Raw genomic sequence first — 26,089 nt, 5'->3', positions numbered from 1 at the left:
TGCATAAACATGCATAGGGTCAGAGTGCAGTTCACTCCCTGTAGTTCTGTAAAAGTGGTTTGGAATATCTAGCATAGAATTCTCAGCACCCTCATAGAATTCTCAGCACTACAACACCCACGACACATAACCTGGTTAAAATCTACCTTCTGAAAACAAGTGACGAGACAGCTTCTCCAAAGTTTAATGCATATTTGTCCAGAAAATGCAACATGATCATGTGATCCCAAACATGTTCTTCTAATGAATAATGTTTAGACTGAAACTCTGTACATGCTTAGTTTGAAACAAATGCAGTTCAAAGAAATCCAACTGGTATCCAGGTAATGTGGGTAGGAGTGGACTGTAAGAATAATTGTACTTCTGAAAATATTTGTATTCTTTTTTATGCTTGTTCTTAGTAATGTATTTTATTTCAAATAAAGAGTAGGAAATATTTTCTGTTTTGCTGTAGTCTATACAATGTCTTCACTATCACATGCAACAATTTCGACAACACCTTCTGATGTGTTCACTGCCAGGAGAACAGAATCCCATGATATTCCTACTATCATCCGTCACATTAACTATATGACAGAAAGCATATTTGGCAGAATTAATGTCATTTATCTTTTGTAAGTAACACAGCTGCAATGGAGTCACTCCTGGAACCTTTTTTGGGGGGTGGGGGGAACTAATGTTCTAAAATGGAATCAAACAAACATCTGTTTTACAGAGAAACAGCTAATCTTTCAGTGACCTTAATCAACCAGAACAATGAAACTGTTGCTCATGCCGTATTTGTGGACTATCCCAACTGGAAATGTGTTGATCCGGCCTACTGGGAAGACTTCTTACAAAATGACTATAATGAACGCAGGTGCACAGTAAGTAGTGCACATTTTTTCCTTGAATTTTTTTAATTGCAGGAGCCTTTGATCCTATGTGTCTTCACTGCAGGAAATAGACATAAAGCCACCATTTGAAAATCCTCATTCCCTATTGCATGTATTAATAATGTGTTATATGAAAATGAATATTGAAGAGTAGTTTGCCCTTCCCAAATGTGACTTGCTTCACTTTCTGCGATCCTGCCTCAGTCCTAGGGTTCTCTTTCCAAATGTCTCTTGGAGAATGAAGAAGGTGCCATCTTGACTCACTTGTGTAAGAACATAATGCATCCTTGAATGCGTTGGAGGATTTCTGTTCTGTTGGCTTTGATTTCTAGGGAAATATCTGTACTCTGTTACCTGGCTTGAAAAGGATTTTGTGGCCTTAGGAGAAGAACTAAATATCTACAGGTCTACAGAAGATTTGAGAAGTTTTCTTTTGCCCCAGATTTTGGCTGTCTGTTATACTCTAGTCATGTGAAAGCCAGCTGTGAGTCCGCTTGTACTGCTAAGAGTTCGAAGACTTTCTGAGACAGGCAGAGAGAGCTAGAGGGGCTGTTGAGCAATGGAGAGGCACCATTGGTTTGTTCTTCCTCAGGGAAACGAGGGTGCCACCTGATGTCAGAGGTGCCAGTGAGTAGCTGCTTGCCCACCTACACTGAACACAGGGATGCTGGTTACAAAAGGCTTTAAAATCATGGCCCGAAACATTATTTCTCTTCCCTCTCCTCTTTTTTTTTTTTTTTTTTTTGGCAATACCCAGTCTGATAAGAAGTTCTTGAAAGATTTCACACTGTTTTATGTCATTTTGGTTGGTCGGTATAAAAGGTATTACTTGGGTTGTGCTTTGTTGTCCCCTTTCAGCATTCCGGTTTTATCTGTGTTCATCTGAACAGCTAATTTTCCCTAGCAGCCATTAGTAGGAGGGAATAGAAACAACTAGCTGCCAAGGTGAGAGCAGAGATAAAGAATGAACTGAAAATGGTGGCCAGGTACTCAGTCATCCCTTTCCCGCTTTCAGTGCCTATCGTCAGGGGAGCCCTTAGAAATCTCTGTCCCAGAGCTTGGTTTACACAAGACCACATCAGATAATAGATTTACCATTTACCATGTGGACTTAAGCTCTCGGCTCTCCTTGGACAGCATCATTCAAAAGTTCAGCTGTGAAATAGGTTAGGCAGAGGATGTTTGACTGGCCTCTCCGATCCTAGTCTGACAGTCCAACCACTATGTCATACTGGCTGTATGCAGCCCTAGTCTATTGAGATGTATGTGAAACACACACATGGGCTGCTGAGAAGCTTATGTGCATTGACAAAACATGAATGCATCCAAAGAGCCAGCATGGTGTAGTGGTTAAGAGCGGTGGTTTGGAGTGGTGGAGTCTGATCTGGAGAACCGGGTTTGATTCCCCACTCCTCCACATGAGTGGCGGAGGCTAATTTGGTGAACTGGATTTGTTTCCCCACTCATACACATGAAGACAGCTGGGTGACCTTGGGCTAGTCACACTCTTTCAGCCTTACCTACCTCACAGGGTGTCTGTTGTGGGGATGCGAAGGGAAGGTGATTGTAAGTTGGTTTGATTTCCCCCCCCCTTCCCACGCTAACTCAAAATTAAAACCTACAATTTCCCAGATTATACATAATTTACAGGACATCACACTTTGCTGAATAGTGTTCCCAATCCCCCCCCCCGGGGGAAATTCCCCCCTTGCTGAGAACCCCTGATCTAGATATTGCTTCCAACATGCAACTTCTGGGCAGAGGGATTTATAGGGCTTAAACCTTCCACTTCCAGGCACTTCCCCCTGTAATTGCTCCCTTTAGCTTTTCTTCCCCACATGAGTGGGAAACCTGGTTTGAACCAGTCAAGCTGGGGGAATAGCGGTTGTGGATATGCGGATGGCAGAGGAAAAGCAACAGCAGGTGGAAGGGTTAAGTGCCCATAACCTTTCCATCTGCTTCTTCTCTCATGTAAATGCCCAGCCTTGCTGTGCACATCATAGGTGGACCTGAAACTGGGAATCTCATGTAGGGTCCTTGTCCAGCAATTCTTTGGTTATGAGCTGTCCCTGGTGCTGAAGTTTGAACAATGAGCCAGGAGTTGTGTCTGCACTTGAGTCCCTGTGGAAAGCTGATCTGCAGGTGTTTGTTCTTGTTTTAGCCACGGCAAGACACTTCCCTGAGCATGAGATTTATAAAAATAAATAACCTATGTTTCACAGGATCAGCACCTATGATAAATGGAAGCTTTATTTTCTGTTCTAAAATGGTTGTTTTGAATTTCTTTGCATCTTTTGTTCACAGCCTTTAAATACCTTGTTTCTGCATCTGTTTGTGGCAGCTGATGAACGTGCTGTTCACTGTTCTCAGGAAATCATGAAGTGAGTGGATATGTTACCAAATATGCTAAAGTCTGTGTGGAACCTGACAAGCAGATAAAGTGGACTGTTAAAATGAAAAGCCAAGGCTGCAAAACAGCATATGTTTGTAAGGCCCTTTCAAGTCAGTTGTTCATTGGATTGTAGCAAATGTGTGGTTCAGTTCACACTTGCAAGTTCTTGCACTTGGCAAGCCAGGATGATGCGCATACACAAGACCACTTAGCTTTGATTTAATTCTCACATAGAAACATAGAGTTGGAAGGGACCACCAGGGTCATCTAGTCCAACCCCCTGCACAATGCAGGAAATTAACAACTACCTCCCCCGCACATCCCCAGTGACCCCAACCCTCCCCCTGCCATGCAGGATCCCACAATCAAAGCACTCTCGACAGATGGCCATCCACCCTCTGCTTAAAGACCTCCAAAGACAGGGACTCCACCACCCTCCGATGCAGTGCATTCCACCATTGAACATGTTGGTAACCAACTCAGTGACAGGCCAGAAGAGCTGTGTGAAGCAGCCGCTGGTTCCAGGTAAGAGGACTAAGCTTGAGGACTCATGTGTAGGATTCTTGGAGGATTGCTTTCAAACCAGAAAGGCTATTTTGCCGACCCACTTCAAATTTGCATGTGAGAGCTGTTCAGTTCAGTAGGATCGCTGTTACCTTATGTTAGGATATGGGGAAGACCCAACATGAGATGGCTTGACTCTATAAAAGGAGCCATGGCCCTCAGTTTGCAAGACCTAAACAAGGCTGTTAACAATAGAACATTTTGGAGTACATTGGTTCATAGGATTGCCATGAGTTGGAAGCAACTTGATGGCACTTAACACACCCACACACACACCTGGATGGTATGTGGAAATTCAACCTGGAATAGTAATCTTGAAAAATCCAAAAAGGGCTGTGGAAATTCGACACCTCTGCATCCTAGCACATAAGATTTTAATAGGATGAAGCAGATACCTGACAGTGGTACCACTTTCATGATGAACTGTGGGCTGGTTTATTTAAGACGAGTGTCAAATATAAGGCCCGGGGGCTGGATTCAGCTTCTTGAGAGCTGTTATCTGGCCCGCAAGGCAGCCACCTCCCTCCCCTCTCCCGATCTGGGCTGGCGAGCCTGCTGCGGGGTCAGCCCCTCCCACTCCTAAAGTGTCAATGATCAAAGACTGTTAAAGAAAATACTGTAAGAGTGTTATTGTTTTAAGCATGTTTGTATTTTAAGTAAAAAAAGTAAAAATAATATCAATTGGCTTTGCCTGTTTCCATAAAATTTGTATCTCTGGTACCTGGCATTAAATTTTATGGTACACAGGGCCTGGCCCGACCAAGTGACATTTATGTCATATCTGGCCCTCATAACAAATGAGTTCGACACCCCTTATTTAAGAGAACATATATGAAGTGGCCTGCAAGTTAAAAAACTATAAAATCATAACAACATAGTCAATAGTAAAAACAAGGCTGTGGTATAAAAACAGCCACCAGACAGCCTCAAAAGTGTCAGGAAGAACAGGAGAAACCCGTTAGTTTCCTCAGGATGCAGAAGAACAATTTAATAAAACATCAATCCGTTCAGGTGAACTTGACCTGGAAGCAGTCTTGAGTGGGTAGGATTTATGTCATTTCTAAGGAAAACCTCCAGTTTAACGGGAAAGTGATAGATCTGACACATGATTAAGCATGCATATTAGTTACTTTATTCAGAGGTCAGGGCTGATTTCTACAAGCCCTCTTCTGGAACCTCTTGATTCCTGCCAGGTTTCAGGAACCTACTATTATTTTTAAAAATGCTGATTCACAACATAGAATTAGGATAGATAATTTAAAATTTTACAAGTGAAAATGCCTACTGCTCACCCTATCTTGTTGACTATGTGGATTTGAAATAGAAAATTCAGGGATGGAAAAGATTTTTGAAGCCTAAATGAAAACCAGCATTGTTGTGTTGTTTTTAATTATATGTAATATTTTAATTCAGGACTGCCTTTAGAACCGTACCAGAACTGCACTTCATACTTCTCCTTATACCTAGTCAAGAACATTTAGGTAAGGCTGCTCAAAATCCATTCCCTCCCCTAACAGTCTTATTGTTTGTGAGGAAAAGATGAAAAGGATCCAGTTGAGCTTATTCCTTGAGAGAGAGAAATCTGGGGGAAAGTACTGAAGAATTCTTTGTAATGGGCATTTTGGCCCATTACATTCTCTGTTTAGAAGATCTGTTGACCATTTAAGTTTCCCAGGACTCTTTATTTCTTGAAATTGCTAGTGCAAATATGTGTCAGGGCACTTGCTGTAGCCTGTTCTTGGAAGTTATACAAGAGGTTATCAGTTGACCCATCTCCTGGTTCCTGTGGTAGGTCTGGACCGTAGTTCTAAAACAACCAGGGGAAGGGTATCCCCTTGTACATGTGACACATGAAGCTGCCTTATTCCAATCAGACCATTGGTCTGTCAGTGGGAGGGGCCGTGGCTCAGTGGCAGAGCATCTGCTTGGCATGCAGAAGGTCCCAGGTTCAATCCACAGCATTGCCAGTTAAAAGGATCTGGTAGCAGGTGATGTGAAAGACCTTGGGGAGCCACTGCAAGTCAGAGCAGTCTATACTGACCTTGATGGACCAGTGGCCAGACTCAATATAAGGCAACTTCATATGTGCATATGTCAATCTTGTCTACTCTGACTGGCTGTGGTTCTCCTGGGTCTTTGGTAGAGATTCTTTGCATCAATTGACGCTGAGGATTGAACCTGGCACCTTCTGCATGGCAAGCGGGTGTTCTCCCACTGAGCTGTGGCCCCTTCTCTAACAATGCTTTCTGTATGTATGGCAAGCAGGTGTTCTCCCACTGAGCTGTGGCCCCTTCTCTAACAATGCTTTCTGTATGTACAAAGTGCTTAACCTATATTATGTTGTCATCATTACAGTGATCCTTTTATCATTATCCCATGCAAATGTTTTGAAACTGAGACTGAGAAATAAATTCATAGTGGGGGTGACTTTTTAAGTGAGGATTTCTCAGTTCACATTCTTAGCCACTGCTTGGTACTAATGCCCAATACGTGATCAAGTTGTAAGTATTGCTCTTATTTATTCATGGTAGTTTTAATGTGCTAGAAATCAGCCCAAGACATAGATCTAAACTACCAGTAGGCTTGCTGGAATACATTCTGTTTCATAAACTGTTGTAAAATGAAGCTCATTGGGCCAAAGTTATGGAATATAAGAAAATGTTAAAGCTGTTTTGATTATATTTGGCAAATATAAAAGTTGAGCAAAATATCTGAACAGTCAGTGCTTTTAGTTTGATATTTTATACTAAGAAACAATGGGTGGGGAATATCAATACACATGCTGCATGAAAACAACTTCCTAACAGTAAGATGTAACCAACAAAGCTATTTATCCTACAAGAGGGGTGTGAAGCAGGGTTTCATTTTGGCTCCTTTGCTATTCAATTTCTATATAAGATCCATGGTATAAAGCCTTGTATGATCCAGACTTCAATCCCCCTAAATTAGCGAACAGATCAATTCCTGCATTATTATATGCAGATGATATAGCTATTTTATCCTGTTCTGAAGTAGATCTTAGTAGAGCTGTTGAAGAAAGGTGGAGAGGAATAGCCAGCAAAAGCACACATAGTCCCTTTAAGAGCTGACCTGCCCCCTCCAAGTAAAGTGCAACAAGGCTGTGTTTTCACGGGGAGGGACTCAGAAGCTCCATGATTCACTGGGGATGCCTAATTAATCACAAGGTATTCCTGGAATTGGGGGGGGGGAGCTCTCATGCATATGATGTTTGATAATTCAGAGCAGAAAACTGTGCAGCAAACCAACTGCAAATTTTCCCTGCATAAATGACCTTAGATAACTTTCGTTCAGGCTGGGTGGAAGCCATTGGAAAGAAATTACAATCTTACGGGCTTACTCCTCCAGCTCTATGCCATTTTGGGTTCCTGGGAGCTAAAACAATCAAAGAATCTGGGAAATAGCCCTTTCAGTTGATAGAACCTGGGTCCATTCTTATCTGGCAGCATGGAATCAAGGTTCAAAATTTTGTTCCCACAAATTACTTCCATGCACTAGAATTTCCTAAATACTACAGAGCATTTACTTTGGCTTGTTTCAACATTCTACCTTCAGCTCTGCTCCTTTATTCCCACCATTTGTGTTTTTGCCAACTGAAAGCCATGGAAACAGCTGGACATGCGTTTCTTCACTGTTACCCTTGTTTTATCTAAGTTTCCAGGCAATCTGAGAAATTTTATATATACACTCTCCTTGCAGGTTGCCTTAATGAAATCACTCTAAAGGTGGCCAAATGTCCCTTTGCTCAGCTGATAATGAAAGAGAACACTTCAATTTTTTTATTAATTGCCTTATACTACTAAAATTAGCACTTAACAATTCTTAGCTTAGTTATTGTTTTTATGTTTATTTGTGTTTGTGACCTTACATTAGCTGACTTTTTATTGTAATAAATGAAATACATAATTTAAAAGCATGATCAAAAGGTGACAGTAGGTATAGTGTGTAATAGAAATGGTTACATCTATGTATAGTTGTCAAAATTCTTTGAAACTATAAGCTGAAGTTCAAAGTACTGGCTCAGTGTTGAAATCCAATGAACAAGTGGCTTTTGGTAATTATCCATTTGTTTGATTTTATTGGGTTTTTATTTTAGGATGGCTAAAATGAGCAGTGGATGCTAACATTGATATCAGCATTATCAACATTTATTACAATGAAAAAAAAAGATCAATCAGCATCAGTTTAACAGCACAATTTACATATAAATATAAAATTACTATACAGAGATTAAAATTCATAACCTTATTGTGCAGTAATTAATTATACATAAAACCTATTAAAATGTTTGGAATATCTGTTTTCTTATGGACAAGGTCTCAGCTCAGAATTTGGCCACTTTAGAGGTGGTCTCATTGGAGCAATCTGCAAGGAGGAGATATGTGTAGCATTTTCCAGATCTTCCTGGGAACATAGAGTAGAGATGAGATAGGTAGAATGGATGTCCTTATGAAACGGACAATATAATAACACATGTTCCACTGTTTCAACTGTGTTCAACTGGCAGATACACAGATGTTGGGAACAGGGAATGTGCAAATATTTCCCTTTCAGTAGTGCTGAGGGCAGGCAGTTACAATTCGCTACGCTAGGGTGAAAACTCTGTGTTATTTGGGGAATTCTAAAGCATAAAGTAATATCTATTGTCCTACCTATCTATACATTTTTATCCCGCCTGCCCTCCATGATGTTAAGGGTGATGTACATTGTCTATTCCCTAATCTTTGTTAAGAATCATCCTTTCTTCACTGGATCAGAACCTTTATTCATCTCTAAGTGGACAACAGAACTCCTTAATTAAAATACCTAATTTACAGTAAGATTTGTACCAGAAAGCAAAAGCAATTCTTACTTTAGCACTTTTACTTTAATGGCTGAAGAGATTCAGTGCACATCTTGTATCGTTTTCAGAATTGTTTTATTGTCTTCCAGATATGGACTTAGCAGCTGCTTTTAAGCCACTGATGAAGGTATCACATTCAGAAGTGAATATGGAATACAGCCTATTTATGTGTGAGAGGCATCACTACTGTGCACAGCTCTATATCCGCCAAGCCAGGTAATAGTTCTGCACCTTTCTGTGATTTTTATTGGGATAGTTTAATTAACTACCTTTATTTGTTTAAAATGTTTATATCCTGCTTTTCTCCTTTGACTCAAGATGGCTTTCATAAGCAATAAGTTGTAATAGAAAAACGAAACAGGATACAAAAGTTACCAACACAAAACATACATTCGAACACAATCGTCTCTTCCAATTCTTCCCAACACTCTTGCATGCCTTCTGAAAAGCAGGAAGCAAAGGTGCCTGCCCCATCCATTCTGGTAGGCTAGTCCATAACACCAGAAATGCCCTTTTCGATGATGATGAATTAGAAGATTCACAGTGCATTCCTGAGCTCTAAGGGCAAAAGCCTTTAGGAGGCCAGGAGGGTGCTGCGACAATGTCTGGAACTCCAGTGCCGGCGTCCGGATTACTTACGCCAGGGTTAGTGGCCCGAACGTCATCAGGAAGGCCCGGGTGCTGGGTGCTGCTGCAGCATCACCACTTTGGGATGCCGCCAGGGCCTTCCAGTGGTATCCCAATGCCGTCAAAGCCCATACAGCTGTCCCAGGAGGCAGTCCCGGGGCATCCCAGCGTCCCAGGAGGCATTCCCAGGGTGTTCTGGCACTGGGCTGGGGTAGGAGCCACTGTTAGGTGGTCTCCAAAGCCCTTTTGGGCTGGGAATGCCCCCCCTTTTTTTGACGAGATACGCCTTTTAGGTGGCATATCTCCTGTGCAACCCTATGAAGGGTTGCATGGATTTTTCCTGCTGCAAGGAGGTTTCCATGGCAGAGTGGGGATTCGAACCTGGGTTTCCCAAATCCTAGTCCAACACCAACCTCTATACCATGTTGACTGTTGCTGCTGCTAAGAGTGCCTTTTCCAGCCACATCATGCTTGTCAGGTATCTCCCAATTTAGAGTATGTTGACTTTGTCACATGGATCCGTTACACTGTCACCCTCCAGCTCATGCTCAGCATTAGGCTCTATGTGGGGCTGCCTTTGAAGATGGCTTGAAAGTTGCCCTTGGCACAAAATGATCACCGTAAAACTTAGTTACTTCAATGCACTCCACGTGGGGCTGCCGGTTCGGAAACTGCAATTGGTCCAAAATATGGTACCTGTGCTACTGCCAGGGGTTGGTTACAGGGATTGTATCACCCCTGTGCTTAAAGATCTGCACTGGTTACCCAGTTTCCAGGCACAATTCAAAGTGCTGGTTCAAGGCCCTAAATGGCTTGGGGCCAAGGTACCTGAAGGACTGTCTCTTCCCATGCTGTCCAACTCTCCAGTTAAGATCTGCCTCTCAAGCACTGCTCTCTGTGCCCTCACCGTCAGAGGTGAGGAGGGTGACAACTAGAGACAGGGCATTTTCAGTGGTGGCCCCTCACGTTTGGAATGCCCCCCCCCCCCAAGGCTTGCCTGAGCCCTACTTTATTTTAGTTTAGGTGCCAGGATTTCTCTAAATTCCTCTTAATCTGGATAGAATGACTCAACATGCTCATAATTACGGAGTCTACCTTGTGTGCAATTTACCCTGTTTCCTGTCTTAAGCAATGTAAACAGCAATATCGTCAACGCAACTGAACTTTACACTGACATGAATAACACAGAGAAAGACTACATCACTCCAGTATCCAAAGATTGATGCCCTTTGTTGTTGACTTATTGTATGTACTAGGAGGGAAAGTGGCATGGTATAGCCCAATCTATTCAGATCTCAGAAGCTAAGCAGGTTCGGAAGGGAAACCACCAAGGAAGACATAAGAACATAAGAAAAGCCATGCTGGATCACACCAAGGCCCATCAAGTCCAGCAGTCTGTTCAACCAGTGGTCAACCAGGTGCTCTAGGAAGCCCACAAACAAGACAACTGCAGCAGCATCCTGCCTGTGTTCCACAGCACCTAATATAATAGGCATGCTCAACTGATCCTGGAGAGAATAGGAATGGATCGTGCGTGTGTGTGTGTGTGTGTGTTAAGTGCCGTCAAGTCGCTTCCGACTCATGGCGACCCTATGAATGAAAGTCCTCCAAAATGTCCTATCTTTGACAGCCTTGCTCAGATCTTGCAAATTGAAGGCTGTGGCTTCCTTTATTGAGTCCATCCATCTCTTGTTGGGTCTTCCTCTTTTCCTGCTGCCCTCAACTTTTCCTAGCATGACTGTCTTTTCCAGTGACTCTTGTCGTCTCATGACGTGACCAAAATACGATAGCCTCAGTTTAGTCATTTTAGCTTCTAGGGTCAGTTCAGGCTTGATTTGATCTATAACCCACTGATTTGTTTTTTTGGCAGTTCACGGAATCCGTAACCCTCTCCTCCAACACCACATTTCAAAGGAATCTATTTTCTTCCTATCAGCTTTCTTCACTGTCCAGCTTTCACACCCATACATAGTAATAGGGAATACGATGGCATGAATTAATCTAGTCTTGGTGGCCAGTGACACATCCTTACACTTCAAAATCTTTTCTAGCTCCTTCATGGCTGCCCTTCCCAGTCTGAATCTCCTTCTGATTTCTTGGCTGCAGTCTCCCTTTTGGTTGATGGTGGAGCCAAGGAATAGAAAGTCTTGAACAATTTCAGTTTCCTCATTGTCAACACTTAAAGTTGTGTAATTCTCCTGTAGTCATTACTTTTGTTTTCTTGATGTTCAGCTGTAGTCCTGCTTTAGCACTTTCTCTTTTAACTTTCAGCAGTAGTCGTTTCAAATCTTTACTATTTTCTGCCAATAACGTAGTGTCATCAGCATATCTCAAATTATTAATGTTCCTCCCTCCAATTTTCACTCCACCTTCATCTAAATCTAATCCAGCTTTCCTAATTATATGTTCTGCATATAGATTGAAGAGATAGGGAGATAAAATACATCCTTGTCTGACACCTTTGCCAATTGGATCATGACTAGTATCCATTTTTACTAGTAGCCATGAATACCCCTCTCTTCCATGAACATGTCCACTCCCCTCTTAAAGCCTTCCAAGTTGGCAGCCATCACCACATCATGGGGCAGGGAGTTCCACAATTTAACTATGCATTGTGTGAAGAAATACTTCCTTTTATCAGTTTTGAATTTGTCATCCTCCAGCTTCAGCAGATGACCCTGCGATCTAGTATGAGAGAGGGAGAAAAGCTTCTCCCGGTCTACTCTCCATACCATGCATAATTTTATAGACCTCGATCCTGTCTCCCCTTAACCGCCTTCTTTGCAAGCTAAACAGCCCTAAGTGTTTTAACCACTCCTCATAGGGCAGTTACTCTACTCCCCTAATCATTTGGTTGCTCTTTTGCACCTTCTCAAGCTCTGCAATATCCTTTTTTAAAGTGTGGTGACCAGAACTTTACACAGTATTCCAAGCGTGGTCTCACCATAGATTTGTACATGGGCAGTATGATATCAGCAGTTTTATTCTCTATTCCTTGTCTAATTATGGCCAGCATGGAATTTGCCTTTTACACAGCAGCCACACACTGGGTTGACGTTTTTATCAAGCTATCCACTACCACCCCAAGATCCTTTTCTTGGTCTGTCACTGCCAGCACAGATCCCATCAGTGTATATGTGAAGCAGGGATTTTTTGCCCCAATATTCATCACTTGACACTTGCTCACATTGAATCTCATTTGCCATTTTAATGCCCATTCTTCCAGTATGCAGAGATCCTTTTGGAGCTCTTCATAGTCCGAATTTGTTTTAACCAACCTAAATAATTTGGTGTCATCTGCAAACTTGGCCGCCTCGTTGTTCATCCCCAACTCCAATTCATTGCTGAACAGGTTGAAAAGCACTGGTCCCAACACAGATCCCTGAGGGACCCCATGCTCACAACCCTCCATTGTGAGAACTGACCATTGATTCCTACTCTCTGCTTCCTATTTTTCAGCCAGCTCTCAGTCCATAAGAGGACTTGTCCTCTTATCCCATGACTATGAAGTTTGCTTAGCAGTCTTTGGCGGGGGACTTTGTCAAATGCCTTTTGGAAATCCAAATACACAATGTCCACAGGTTCATTCCTGTCCACATGCTTATTGACACTTTCAAAAATCTCTAAAAGGTTTGTGAGACAGGACCTACCTTTACAGAAGCCACGTTGGGTTTTGCTCAGCAGCGCTTGCCCTTCTATATGCTTGACAATTCTATCTTTAATAATGCTTTCCATCAATTCACCTGGAACAGACATTATACTAACTGGCCTGTAATTTCCTAGGTCCCCCCGGAACCTTTTTATAAATGGGTATTACATTGGTCATTCTCCAGTCCTCTGGGTCAGAGGCTGATCTAAGGGACATGTTACATATTACCTCTGCAGAGGAAGGCAATGGCAAACCATCTCTGCTTCTCACTTGCCTTGAAAGCCCCTTGCTGGGGTTGCCATAAATCGGCTGTGACTTTACGGCACTTAACACATGCACAACTGTATGTATTGGCACTGACGTCTTTATTCAGGTAGGCACTAAGGCTTGTGCACGTCAACAATGAACCTTGAAAGCAAACAGTTTGGATAATTTGCTTTGTGTGTGTGTAAAAGTCTTTTTTCCTGTAGTGCAGTGGGCACAGGGAACATATTTCAGTTTAGCACAGATGTCTCCCTCTCATCCAGCCATCTATGCTAGCACAAGCTTCTGCACAATCGTTCTTTGAAGTTGTCTTCCTTTTGATTGCCTGCAACAATTTGAAGGTCAAGGCACTATTCTTCATCATGGAGTCAAACTTGATTTTATTACGATGACCGGCCTTGTTCTGACAAAGTTATCTAATAGTTCTCTTGTCCCATTTCTCTTTAATCTTCCATCAGAAAAAAAAAGGCTGCAGAACAGCTACGTGCCACTTCTTTCTTTTCAGTGCAGATCTTCCTTCCAGAGGTTGATTCATTATCTGTGAAACAGCCACGGTCTGCTTCAAATGATGACATTGTGTCAAAAGTAATTCGAGCCCTTTCATCCTGTGATAGTGCCCATCTGCTCAATGCAGGGTTTGTTTTGACAATGCTGACCGTTTCTCCTCCTTTCTCCAACAGCATTGAAACATTTTTGTCTGCAGTTAGAGATGATTTCATTAGATTTATTCTGAGGTCTCTCAAAAACAAAGTTTGCCTCCTGAACTCCTCTTTAACTCAATGGAATGGCTGGTGTGTCTCACTGAGATATACGAGTCTACACTGTGCATAGGTCGTATGATTGTTCCCCAACGTTTTGGAGCCTGCATGCAACTTTGGAATTTTGAGCGGAGATGATGAGTGCCATCCTAAAATGGCTGCTTCAGGAGGCGGAGTCAAATCCAAAATTGCTGCCACAGCAGGCAGAGGGAAAGGAGGGAGAAAGAAGGGGGAATAAACAGAAAAGCCTGAAGGCAGAATGGACCCTCGCCCTGACTAAAGAAAGCCCGAGCACTCCCCAAACCTCCTGATTCTCCAGTGCCTGTGACTGCTGTTGCAGTCAGGGAAAACTCTTTCATTTGAATAAGAGCAGCGAATAACAAACCCTGCCTTACAATGGCTCTGCCCAATTTCTGAAACCCTCAGTGGGTGCCAGGGAAAGTACTGGCCTCGATCATGGCACCATGTCGGGAAACCCTGCCACAAACAAAGGCAGAAAAAAGAAAAGTTCCTAAATGCTATCCCGTGTAAATGCAAGCTGGGTCAGAATCCTATTCATACACTCCAACTTAAGCAGGGAATGTAGGTGGTATGTAGGTCTCTCATGTGAAGCCTCTAGCCTGTGGGCACCTTTGGAATTTTGACACAAGGTGGTGGGCACAACCACGAAATGGCTGCCACAAGAGGTGGAGCCAACTACAAAATATCAGGGAGTGAGGTCCTGCTTAACTCTAATAGTAACTCTTCTGTTACCTAAATGGGCCAGATATGCATATACCTTGACTACAGGAGCATCCTCCCTGTAAGGGGGTCAGAAGCCTATACACATTTGTGATGTAGACAACATGGATTGTGCTTGAGAAATTTTGTCCAAGAAATGTGTAGATCATCACTGTAGTTTTAAAATGTTTAAAAATGCTTGTTTGGCATGCAGGCCAAAGGGGCAGGTTTAGACTCTGCATACCCAAAATATATTTTTAAAATATTTCAGCCCTCTTCTACTCAAAAATATCTCTACAAGTACATGTAAGCACAAGTTTCCATTTTCCAATCTGTCTGTCTCACCAGTTCCTAACATTTCATATTTTTCATATTTCATAAAGAACTTTTTCTGTCCATCAATTAGAAATTTCTTTGGTAGCATTAAAGTGACTCTCAGGGCCATCCGAAGTCAGTGGGATCAGAGGGGTGTAGTTCTGCTTAGCATTGCACGGTAAAGGACTGAGATGTTTTGCAATGGCTTGTTGAACTATGTTATGCTTGTACATGTTGGCAAGCAGTAAATGAATGTTCGAGAGTACTAGGAAGGAACGCACTAGATACGTGACCACTAGAGGTCATCCTAGACCTTATAACAGTGGTGGCGAACCTATGGCAAGTGTGCCAAAGGGGGCACTCAGAGCCCTCTCTGTGGGTACGTGCGCCGTTGCCCCAGCACAGAGTTCGCCTGAGTTCGTTACTAGAAAGCCAGAGGGACGCGGGGCCGGGCTGCTCCCCTCCCCCTCTCCACGTGCACCTGAGGGCATTTCTCACATCACCCACCCCTCTGCCCAACAGCCCAATGGGAGCGCTTCCTCCCTTTCCTGTCACATGCGGCAGGGCGGCTCACATGCCGGTCGGCTCACATGTGGCGTGAGGGTGTGGCGCGGACGGCAGTCTGTTGAGTCTGTGGCGAAGGTGATTCCCGTGGTGGGGTTGGAGAGGAGCTAGGTTGGAGGGGAGCATAGCTCACAGCATGGCATAGCTGGAGGGGAGCAGAGCGCTCGGGCCACAGCGTGGGTTTTGCGGCGCCTCCCACCTTTCAGTGAAATCCCCTACCAAATCTAAAAATTCATTTAGAAAATTCTACAACATTTGCAAACAATCCTACAAGCCATCAGGAAATCTACAAGGAATTTTCTAGCATTGTAGCAGCTGCAAAGGTGAATTTTAGTAACACATTTTTACAGTTCCATAAGATGGAGACAACCCTGTGTTTTCTTACTTCTCCAGATAAGGCCAAATTTGAAGAACTTGATCTTTCCTGCTTACACTGGTTAGAGTTAGGAAATCTGGAAATGGAGCTATTAGAATTTCAAGAAATCTCCATCTGGAAAAATAAATTCTATGACCTATGTGAAACACTTGAGAAGATAGAAGGGATGACAAAGGACAGCACAGTTCTGAAAATGAAATCCTTAAAGTGTGGAATTCTCTGCCAAATAATTTTAAGTCAATGAAAGCACTTGGGATTGCTTTCCTTACTTTGTTTGGATCATCTTATGCTGGTGAGCAGCTGTTTTCAGCTTTGAATTATATCAAATCTGACACCAGAAACAGACTAACAGATGACCTGTGCTGCATGTGTTGCTCTCAAACTTACAAAGTATGAGCCAATGTTAGACAAATTATCAGCATGCATACAACAGCAAAAATCACATTGTTCAAAAGCATGCCAAATGCGAACTTTTACCTTTCAATAAAAAGTTGTTTATATCATTGAAAGCTCTGTTATTGTGTTTTTCTTTTAAGACAAAAGATGTTTATGTATGAGTTGTTTTTTCTAAACTAAAACCTCAGTATTCAGGTTAAATTGCCAGGTTGGCACTTTGCGATAAATAAGTGGGTTTTGGGTTGCAATTTGGGCACTTGGTCTCTAAAAGGTTCGCCATCACTGCCTTATAACAACTTTTTGCTTGCATATAGAAATCTCTTTAATGATGGGGAAATGAAGGGACAACCGTAAATATTCTGCTAGCCCCAAGGGTAGCATGGGGTCTTTCTTTTTTTCTTGACTTGTTTACCTGTATTCAGTTTAGTCAAACATGCACTGATGGCAAGTCAGTTTGACGGATGAAGCCAGGGGTCTGAGGTATATGGCACCCTTTCCTTCCTGTATTTTCCTACCTGCTCTGCTCCTTTTACTTTACTTCCCCCTTTATCTGGCCTGTCTAGAAGCAGTGAAAAAGTCCCTTTCCCAAGTGGAATTGTGCCAGGTACTAGTAAAGTTTACCTGTCGAAATGCTCTCCGTGAACAGATTATCTGAAGGGAGAAAAGTAATAGGGAGACGGGTTCAGTTTAGCGTTTTCAACTGTAGGCTCACAATAGGTAGCCATGTTAGTCTGTCAATAGCAGTAGGAAAGAGCAAGAGTCCAGCAGCACCTTAAAGACTGACAAAATTTCTGGCAGGGTAGGAGTTTTTGTGAGCCGCAGCTCACTTATTCGGATAACTGTATGCTGTATTTCTGCAGACTGCATTCAGGGAGGCTTTATTTGTGGTTAGAGTGTATGCAGGCCTCCATCAGCAGTTGGAAGTGGTGCAGCCCAAGAAAAGCTTGATTCAGCTGAGTGAATAAAGTGGATCTTAGGTCTTCATGGTGTAGGATGCCTAGTTATAAACACAGGAGGAACTGGTGAGAGAGAGAAAGAGATGTTATTATTTACTTCATTTATACCTCACCTTTCCCCCCAATGAGGCCCAAAGTGGCTGACATCTTTTTCCTCTCTTCCATTTTATTCTCACAACAAACCTATGAGGTAGGTTAGGCTGAGAGTGGGTGACTGGCCCAAGGTCATCCAGCGAGGTTCTGTGGCAGTGTGGAGATTCGAACCTGGAATCTCTCAGATCCTAGTCTGTCACTCTAACCACTACACCATACACCCTTTCTTCTAGTTAGGATTGGTGTGTATGAACATATTGTTTATCAAACAGATTATAACCTGTTTCTGAGCAAGGCTGGAGAAAAATGTCTTGCCCCTTTAATGGAGGTTTAATGCATAAATATGGGCAAGTGAAGCTTTTCACATTGTGGTGTTGTAAATAACACCTCTTAAACCTCTATTAAAGGGATGGGACATTTCCCTCCCCCCTCTAGCCAGTTGGCAATCACATATGAAACTCATCACTCAGAAATATTTCCAGTTCTTAATAGATTTTTTTTCCTTACATCTTGATGGGGGAGTGAGAATGAACAAATTATAATTTTAATTAAAATGGATGTTTTCATGGGGGGAATGAATGAATTTGTTAATTAAATTGCTGGCAGTGATTAATGGGTGAACTAATAGTAAAGTTGATGAGATGTCTTTGGCTTATGGTGAGGCTTATTGCTCTGTGAAGTAAAGTACATGATTGGATCAGGTGAGAACTGTGAGGGGAATGGAGCTCACAGAACAACACTTTTCTGCCTTCCCCTCCCACTGTAACTCACTGCCTTCCCCCAAAAAACTGCCCCAGAGCATAGCACTGGGGACAATGTGGGGGTCTGCAGTATGGGGGAGGGGGGAGTAGCACCCCCCTCCCCCAACACACACACTGGTTGAAACTTGTAGATTGGATCCCGTGAATCCATTCTGCTAGTGAAAGCTCTTTCATCTGGTGGAAGGAGCCTTCCCTGACTTAACAGTAGTGTTCCCTCTAGTGAAAAGGATCCACCGCACGACGTGGCCTGTTGATTAGTTTCAGACCTTGTTAAGTCTTAAAGACATTTTCTTTTTATTTTAGGGTAGAAGACCATGATGATCTCACCCCTCTCTTCACAAGTCAGAATGATACTCTGAGAGAAACATATGGCGAGTACTTTCTTGCTGAACTAATAGAAGCACAAGATGACGAGAATGTTGCTGTGGTTTGTGAGGTGAGAGAGGAATGCTAACGGTACTGATTTGCATTTTACGGGACTCACAGTATCTCCATGCCTGGGGTGGGGAAGTAACCTGGGATTAGTCCCGGCACCTCAGTGATCCTTAATGGCATTGATCAACTCCACTTGGGACTGGGGAGGCTCCCTGCTATCCCTTCTGTTGAATGTGAGGACCTGTGCTTGGAGACTGTACAAATACCCTCTGCCATAATCTGGATTTTACCAGAATTTCCCTACTGGCTATTTGACAGAACATGGTTTTTTCTGGTCATCAAAATGCTTGTGCCTTGGCTCTCCTGCCCGAAAGTTCTAGACCGTTACAATTTGGCTATCTAGCGTGGTACAGAAGTAGAGTGGTAGAGTGGTGATTTATTGTAGAGTGGTGATTCTTATCCAGAGAACTGTCGTCGCTGGGCAATAGTACAATGCCGTTAAGGCAAAATAGGGCAGTTGCCCATGTGCCCTGGGCGGGCCTGTGCAGCTGCTGCCACAGGTTTGGGCTGACTGCTGCTGCTGAGCCAGATTTACTAGCATCACCCCATCCTGAAGCAGCAGCAGCTTGGTAGTGTCTGCATCCTCCACCCTGCGGGTGAAGTGGGTCAGTGGCTTTCGAGTGACTATGCTCTTAGAAATGACCCCTTCCTGAGAAGTGGTATGTTATCTTATTCAGATAGTCACCTACTAAGCAGGACTCAACTACTTTACTCACTTAAAAAGTAAGTCTTTTTATTGATGTACTCCAATGTAATTGTGTGTGTGTGTGTGTGTGTGTGTATGCAAGTATTACAAAGTCTTAATATTCAGTAACAATGTATACAGTAAAGCAAGCAAGTTCTACATAATATTCAGTTTTAAAATCCAACACTTAAAATATAACAGTTAAAGAAGTCTGATCTAGTTCAAAGTATCTAATTCACACTCTAGAATAATTTATTTGTAAAGCCATAGATACCAACACCTTCTTCTGAGATCCTCTGAGAGAGGTCTGAAGTTCTAGCCCTCTCCCTGCCTGTATTTATACTGTTTCAGTCACCTACAAAGAGGTTGACTTTAACAAACGAGCAATTCTCATTTTTACTGCACATGCTCAGTGGCCTCCCATTGTATTGCCAAATAAGGACGTCCTCTTCCAGGAGGCTATTTTTTGCTAAACTATAAACAATCAGTTTTTAGCTTTATTATCACTCTATATAATCTATTTTAGTATCATTCTCATCTCTGGGAAAAAAGGTTAAGATTAAACCCATTCATTAATTTCTAGCATCTTGTTTTCATGTTTAAATCATAAAATACAATTATTGTTTACATTACATCATTACAGTAACATATCCTTGAATATAGTGGGTGGAGAGCATTTCTGTATATGAAGTCATTGGAAGGCAGGAATCTGACACTTAGTTTTTCTGCATTTCAATAGTTATATAAGGAGTGGCTAACCGTTTCTCATTAGCTAACCGTTTCTCATTAACAAATAGCTGGGAAAGGTCTTAGAAAAAATAAACAGAACGTGTTGCTGGAAAATTACTGACGCCTCTGACAGGGTAATAGAAGCAGAAGCCTCTGGCAAAGAATATTCTCCTAACTTTTAAAAGGAAATTAAACCTCTGCTATATATCTTTTGCAGTTTATATGTGTAGTTGTGTTTTATATTGAATAATTCTGCATATGTACAACACTAATTCCATGTTCATGTGCTCCAATGTGTCAAAACCTGTAATGCCTTCTCCTTGTACATTGTCGAAGTCATTCATGTAAAACGTTTAACATCTGTTACAGAAATCAAAAAGCATAACTTTGTTGCAGTTGTCAAGCTATAAAAGTAATTCAGATTTTGTGAGTCCATAAGACAATAGTTCATGAGTAAATATAGTCCAAAAGCCAGAATGTAACTTTAAACAATATTTTTAATAATTTTGTGTACATTGTGTACATTGAACCATCAGAAAGCAAAGGTGCAACTATCTCACCAGAATACCTGTATCAGCTTTTAAAGAAGAGCAACAACAAACTACCGTATATACTTGGGTATAAGCCGACCCGAGTATAAGCCGACCCCCCAAATTTGAGGCCAGAAAAGGGAATTTCTTATTGACCCGTGTATAAGCGGAGGGTCAATAAGAAATTCCCTTTACCGGTAATGCTGCGCTATAAAATGGCGGCTGCCATTTCAGAGCGCAGGGATTGTCTCGCCCCTGCCCCAGGTCGCCCTCCCGCTGGCCTCCCGGGCCCTCCCAACCCCCAGTGCCATCCAAGGGCCGCCATTTTAGAGCGGGAGGAAGAGGCCCAGAGAAGGCCCGCTGGAGGCCCGCGGATCAGCTGTAGAGCGGGAGGACCAGCCCTGGTGAGGTGGGGGGGAAGAAACTGCCACTGCCGCCACACAGCAGAAGGCGCGGTGCGGTGGGGGTGGGCTGGGGGGAATCAGCTGGCCGGGGGGAGCGTGCTGGGGGTGTGGGGGGGAGTGCACTGGGGGTGGGGTGGGGGGGAATCAGCTGGAGAGCGCTGGAGCGCGCTGGGGGGGTGGGGAATCAGCTGGAGTGCGCTGGGGGGTGGGGTGGGGAATCAGCTGGAGCGTGCTGGGGGGTGGGGTGGGGAATCAGCTGGAGCGCGCTGGGGTGGGTGGGGTGGGGAATCAGCTGGAGAGCACTGGAGCGCGCTGGGGGGTGGGGGGGAGCGCGCTGGTCGGCTGGAGCGCCCTGGAACGCGCTGGGGGGGTGGGGTGGGGAATCAGCTGGAGCGCTGGAGCGCGCTGGGGGGTGGGGGGAAATCAGCTGTCCGGGGGGAGTGCGCTGGGGGGGGTGGGGGGGAAATCAGCTGGCCGGCGGGAGCGCGATTCAGGCGGCTCCGAAGGAGAAACCGCCCAATTACCGTATTGACCCGTGTATAAGCCGAGTTGGGATTTTTCAGCCTTTTGGGGGGGGCTGAAAAACTCGGCTTATACACGAGTATATACGGTAACTAACAATGGCAGGCTTTCAGTCTCCACCTACAATGCAATGTACACTGTATTTTATTTTTTTACGTGAGAGGAAACATTGAAAGCAGGCAGCACGGATCTGCCTGCATGCCAGCTCGAAGGGCCCGGTTTACTGATCAGTCCAAATATGGAATTCCGGATAAGCGATACTCGGATTAGTCAAGGCAGTTTATATCAATTTTAATGATGGCAACAAATTTTCCCACTGCTGTAGTTTTTGTATGCGCCAAACGCACACAGCGCCCTGATCCTAAACACATGTACTGGATAAGTAAATTGTATTGATTTCAATTGAAATCACAAGTTACCAAAAATCATAAGTTACCAAAAGTTACCAAAAATCATAAGTCACAACTTCTCTTTGTAGTTATGGAATTAAATCTTTTTGGTCTTTAAGGTGCTGCTAGACCTGTTTATCCTTTTAAATGTGAGCTTTTGAGATTGTGCCTTTTCACGAGAGGGTAACCCTCTTTTCATTTTGATCTTTTCAGGATGAAGGCAAGGCGGTGGGTTTCATGAGTGTGTGCTCTGAAGTGAACATACAGTTGCTTCATGAATGCTTCAACTTGGGTCCTTTCCACGGACTCTGTAAACCTCACCCAGATGACGTTCTTAAGCTCCCACGGGAGCCAAGTGACATAGGTGAAAACACAGAATGTTTGTAAGCTCTAGAGCAGTGATTCCCAAAGTGGGCAGTACCACCCCCTGGGGGGGCGGTGGGATTACCTAGGGGGGCACGAAGAGGCAAAAGGGCAGCCAGGGGCGCTAGAGGTGGGCCCCTTCAACTGTGTTGTTCACTAATGTACAATAGATCAAGCTATGGCACCATGCTGGCAAATTTGGTGGAAGCTATCAGAATTTTTTTCTAGTCTTTGAAGAGCTGGTACCACTGGATCAAGTTCTTCAGTTTTGAATAAATTTCAACTAAAAAGTTTTAATTTGATTTTGAATAGATGTGCAATTTATTGTTACTGTTTTGAAATTTTACTGTTATCTTTAGTGAGTCATGCAAACCCCTATTTTGAGTCATGCTTTTTATAGGAGAGGGTAGGGGGCGCTGGGGTTGAGTTTGTGGAACCAAGGGGGCAGTGGCCCAAAAGGTTTGGGAACCACTGCTCTAGAGCCATGCCTTGATTTGAGCTTTGTTACATATTTTCTTTATTTAAAACATTTACATCCTGTATCTCTACAAACTCTGAGGCAGCACAAAATAAGTAAAAAATTGAAATCTCTAAAAGCATAATTCGCACCATATACCAATTCTAAAAAGGGCAGAGCTGGGAGATCAGCTGATGTAGTACCATAATTGAGAGCGCCCCATGATCTAGCAGGCCTGGTCCAGCAAGAAGATGGTACTCAGAACAGCACTTCCCCATAGATCTCAGAGGCTAGACTATCATAAAATAGACCCCCCCAACCTTTTGGAGCCTGAGGGACCTTTGGCATCCTGACAGTGGATGGTGGGTGCAACCGCAAAATGGTTGCCACAAAAGTTGGGGCCAACCACAAAATCTCAGTGTTATGTGTAACTCTGATTGCTGCTCTGTTTAACAGGATGCTTTTAAAAATGAATATTTTGTTTAAAAATATATTCTTGCATATGTAACAGCTGATCTTCAGTCATACAGTGAAGATCAGTGTACTGTAGTGGCAGCTGCTGCCCACACAACGTCTTAATAATCTGTCCAATTGTCCAAAAATATAGGAATAGTGTGCCTAAGGAAACTGAAGGAATTATGCAACATATTTTTAGCTGTACGCTAAAGATATGTCTTTTGAATGGTGACCCCAATAGTATGGATTTCCATGGAAGACATCTGCTTCAACAGTTGGTCCTTGCAGCTAGAATGACTTTGGCACAGAAATGGAAGGAACAGTGAGTTCCACTTGGAACTGAGGTTAAATAAAGTGTGGTTCATATGGGCAATTCATAAGATATTGTCATATGTGGACTGGGAAATGGTGGACAACTGCTGAGTTTGTGGATATATGTTCATTCATTATGTACTGGAATAATAGTAAGGGTTATCAGGATTTGCAGTAACAGGTATTGGATTTTGTATGAAAGATGGTTTGTGTGTTCAGATATTGTTAATATATTGATTTAAGTTAAGATTGCTGATTAAGGATTAAAGGATTCAGTAGTAATATTTAAGTTACTATATAGGGCTATGAACTATTATGTTAGTAGGACTACAGCTTTGTGCTGCAATGAGCCTATTGCTGTAGTGCTGTTCAAAACTTTCTTTTATTGCAGTAAATTTTTAAAAAATTAAAATTAAATCCAGCATATCATCGTTTTCATGACTAGGTCTCTCAGGAGTTTTACCAAACTGCCTGGCATTGTTTTAAAGCTGTTGTTTCAGCACCTAATGGGGATTTCTAAGAGTTAAATAGCATTATTATCATGCCTCAAGTAGGGACCCGAAACCCACAGAATCCTGTGGGTTATTTGGGTTCAGTTGGGTGCAAGGATCCACATTCAGATCAAAAGTGTTCAGCAGATGATGAAAGGATTGGGCGAATGTCTTAGGTAAATTTCAAAAGTGAAGTGCAAGTTCATAAAGGGTGTACCTTTTATGGGGGAGGGGGTCGGAATCATTTAGCCAAACAGGTGCTAACAGCTATGGGTAGAGAGAAAGAAGGGGGAGCGAAGTCTTAAAATAAACCAATCAATTTGCTAAAACTCCGATATATGTATAGAAGTCAGTATAAAAACTCACTAGAGTGAAATAAGGTGCTAAATTTTGATGCTCATGATTGATTCAATTTTTGTTTGATGCCTTTTTTATGTCACATTCTCCATGCAGCTCAAGTCAGCAGCAGCCTAACAAGACAAGGATCAGAAAGCATGGGCACCCAAGATACAGAAAACCAGGTAATATTACCCGTTACTCCTTAGATTGAAAAAAAGAGAAGATATTTTCAGCTTTGAACAATATATACCATGGAAAGCCGGAATGCTGCCCACTCACAGAAAGGGTGTTTTTGCTCAAGGGAGTCATCCTTGTCTTCTTCTGACCCCCTCCCCCGGCACAGCCTGTCTGCCCCCACCAGTTAGTCCTCTAATGTTCTGCATGGGCTTGCAGCAAGATGGCCTCCTCACTACGGCTCAGGTTCCAATTCTGGCTCCTTCCCTTCCTGTTACATTACTCTTTCACATGACTGTGGTGTCACATGACTTCCTGTCATGTATTCACAGTTTAGTTGGCCCATGCTACTGCTGAGGATTAAAGGTGGGTGGGTCCACAAAGGCTGAAGTCCACTGTTACAAAGGCCAGTTATGATTCCGGAATATCACAAGGGCGTTGTTAGAGATTAACAATGCTAGAAGAGCATTTACCCTTATCAGGTATGCAGCACTTCCCTCCGCGGTGCTTGAAGACAAATTCAAGAAGATTCCATACCTAGAAAGGTTGTATTTATGCTAGTTATGTGAGATAGAAACAATAGAACATAAGATCTTGAAATGTCCTTATTATATGGCGGCTAGACTAAAAATTATTAATCCATTGTTAGATAGGATTTCTGAGGAAACTGACAAAATTAAATTGTGCTATTTGTTATCAGATAAGAACTCCCAGATATTGCACCAGATTTTGTATTTTGATAGGTAGGATCTGGAAAATTAGAGTTGCGGCAAATTTTAAATGGTTTTTAAAGGGTCACATTTTTAGTTATTTTCATAAATTACTTTTTTGTGTAATTGGATTGAAATGTCTATTGTTTGTAACGCTGGTGAATGACCATGATAAAGCAGATCAGCTGAATATCACGAGAGAATTGCAGCTATGTTCTCCCTATCTTATTTAGAGTGGATAATTCACAGTGGGTAGCCGGGTTAGTCTGTCTGCAGTAGTAGAGAAGAGCAAGAGTCCAGTAGCACCTTAAAGACTAACAAAAATATTTTCTGGCAGGGTATGAGCTTTTGTGAGCCACAGCTCACTTCTTCAGATACAGCTAGAATGTGAATTCATCTGTCTTTAAGTAGAGGAAATGTCAGGCTGCTATCTCGGTTTCGTTATTGCCTCTGTCTCTGTGCTGTATTGTCTGCCCCCCAAGGTCGCATGCCTAAGCCTAAGCCTGGGAACTCAGCTCCTGGGAAACTGTATTCCTGCGTGTAATCTCCCGCCTTTCCTGCCTTATAATATCTCCCAGCTAGTGAGCCTTTCATAGCTGTCATTTTATTCGTTTGCACTGTATGCCTATTTGATCAGTAAAATCCACCTGTTTGGACTCTATACGACTTTGTGGTGATTTCTGGTTCTGTGGGCCAAGGGCTGACATTATGACAGCTAACACCTCACATCTTCACCGTTCTCCTAGCCAGGCTGGAGCCCAGGGGGGTTCGCCTGCCACTTGGATGGGAGCTGTGCAGCTCTCCAGGTGATCTACTACCCTGGAGCCCTTCTCAGAGGACCCTACTCTGTTACAGGACTTAATTGCTGAACTTTTCCGGACGAACCGAGAGGTTTGCCGCTTGAGGGGACTGGTACACGCGC

General features: G+C 43.0%; 1 protein-coding gene across 1 annotated transcript in view; it reads left to right on the top strand.

The window, feature by feature from the left end:
- Positions 1–462: 462 nt before the first annotated feature.
- Positions 463–26,089, top strand: part of CFAP61 (cilia and flagella associated protein 61) — a 200,839-nt gene continuing 175,212 nt past the window's right edge. Inside the window, exons 1-8 of the mRNA XM_056862278.1 lie at positions 463–614; positions 716–866; positions 3,180–3,256; positions 5,245–5,312; positions 8,782–8,908; positions 18,475–18,607; positions 22,079–22,229; positions 24,398–24,465. Of these exons, the coding sequence (XP_056718256.1) occupies positions 463–614; positions 716–866; positions 3,180–3,256; positions 5,245–5,312; positions 8,782–8,908; positions 18,475–18,607; positions 22,079–22,229; positions 24,398–24,465 (927 nt within the window). The remainder of the gene's footprint in view (positions 615–715; positions 867–3,179; positions 3,257–5,244; positions 5,313–8,781; positions 8,909–18,474; positions 18,608–22,078; positions 22,230–24,397; positions 24,466–26,089) is intronic.

Source organism: Euleptes europaea, chromosome 17 (assembly GCF_029931775.1).
Source record: "Euleptes europaea isolate rEulEur1 chromosome 17, rEulEur1.hap1, whole genome shotgun sequence".
NCBI classification, from domain to species: domain Eukaryota; kingdom Metazoa; phylum Chordata; class Lepidosauria; order Squamata; family Sphaerodactylidae; genus Euleptes; species Euleptes europaea.
This window is presented reverse-complemented; position numbering and strand designations above follow the sequence as displayed.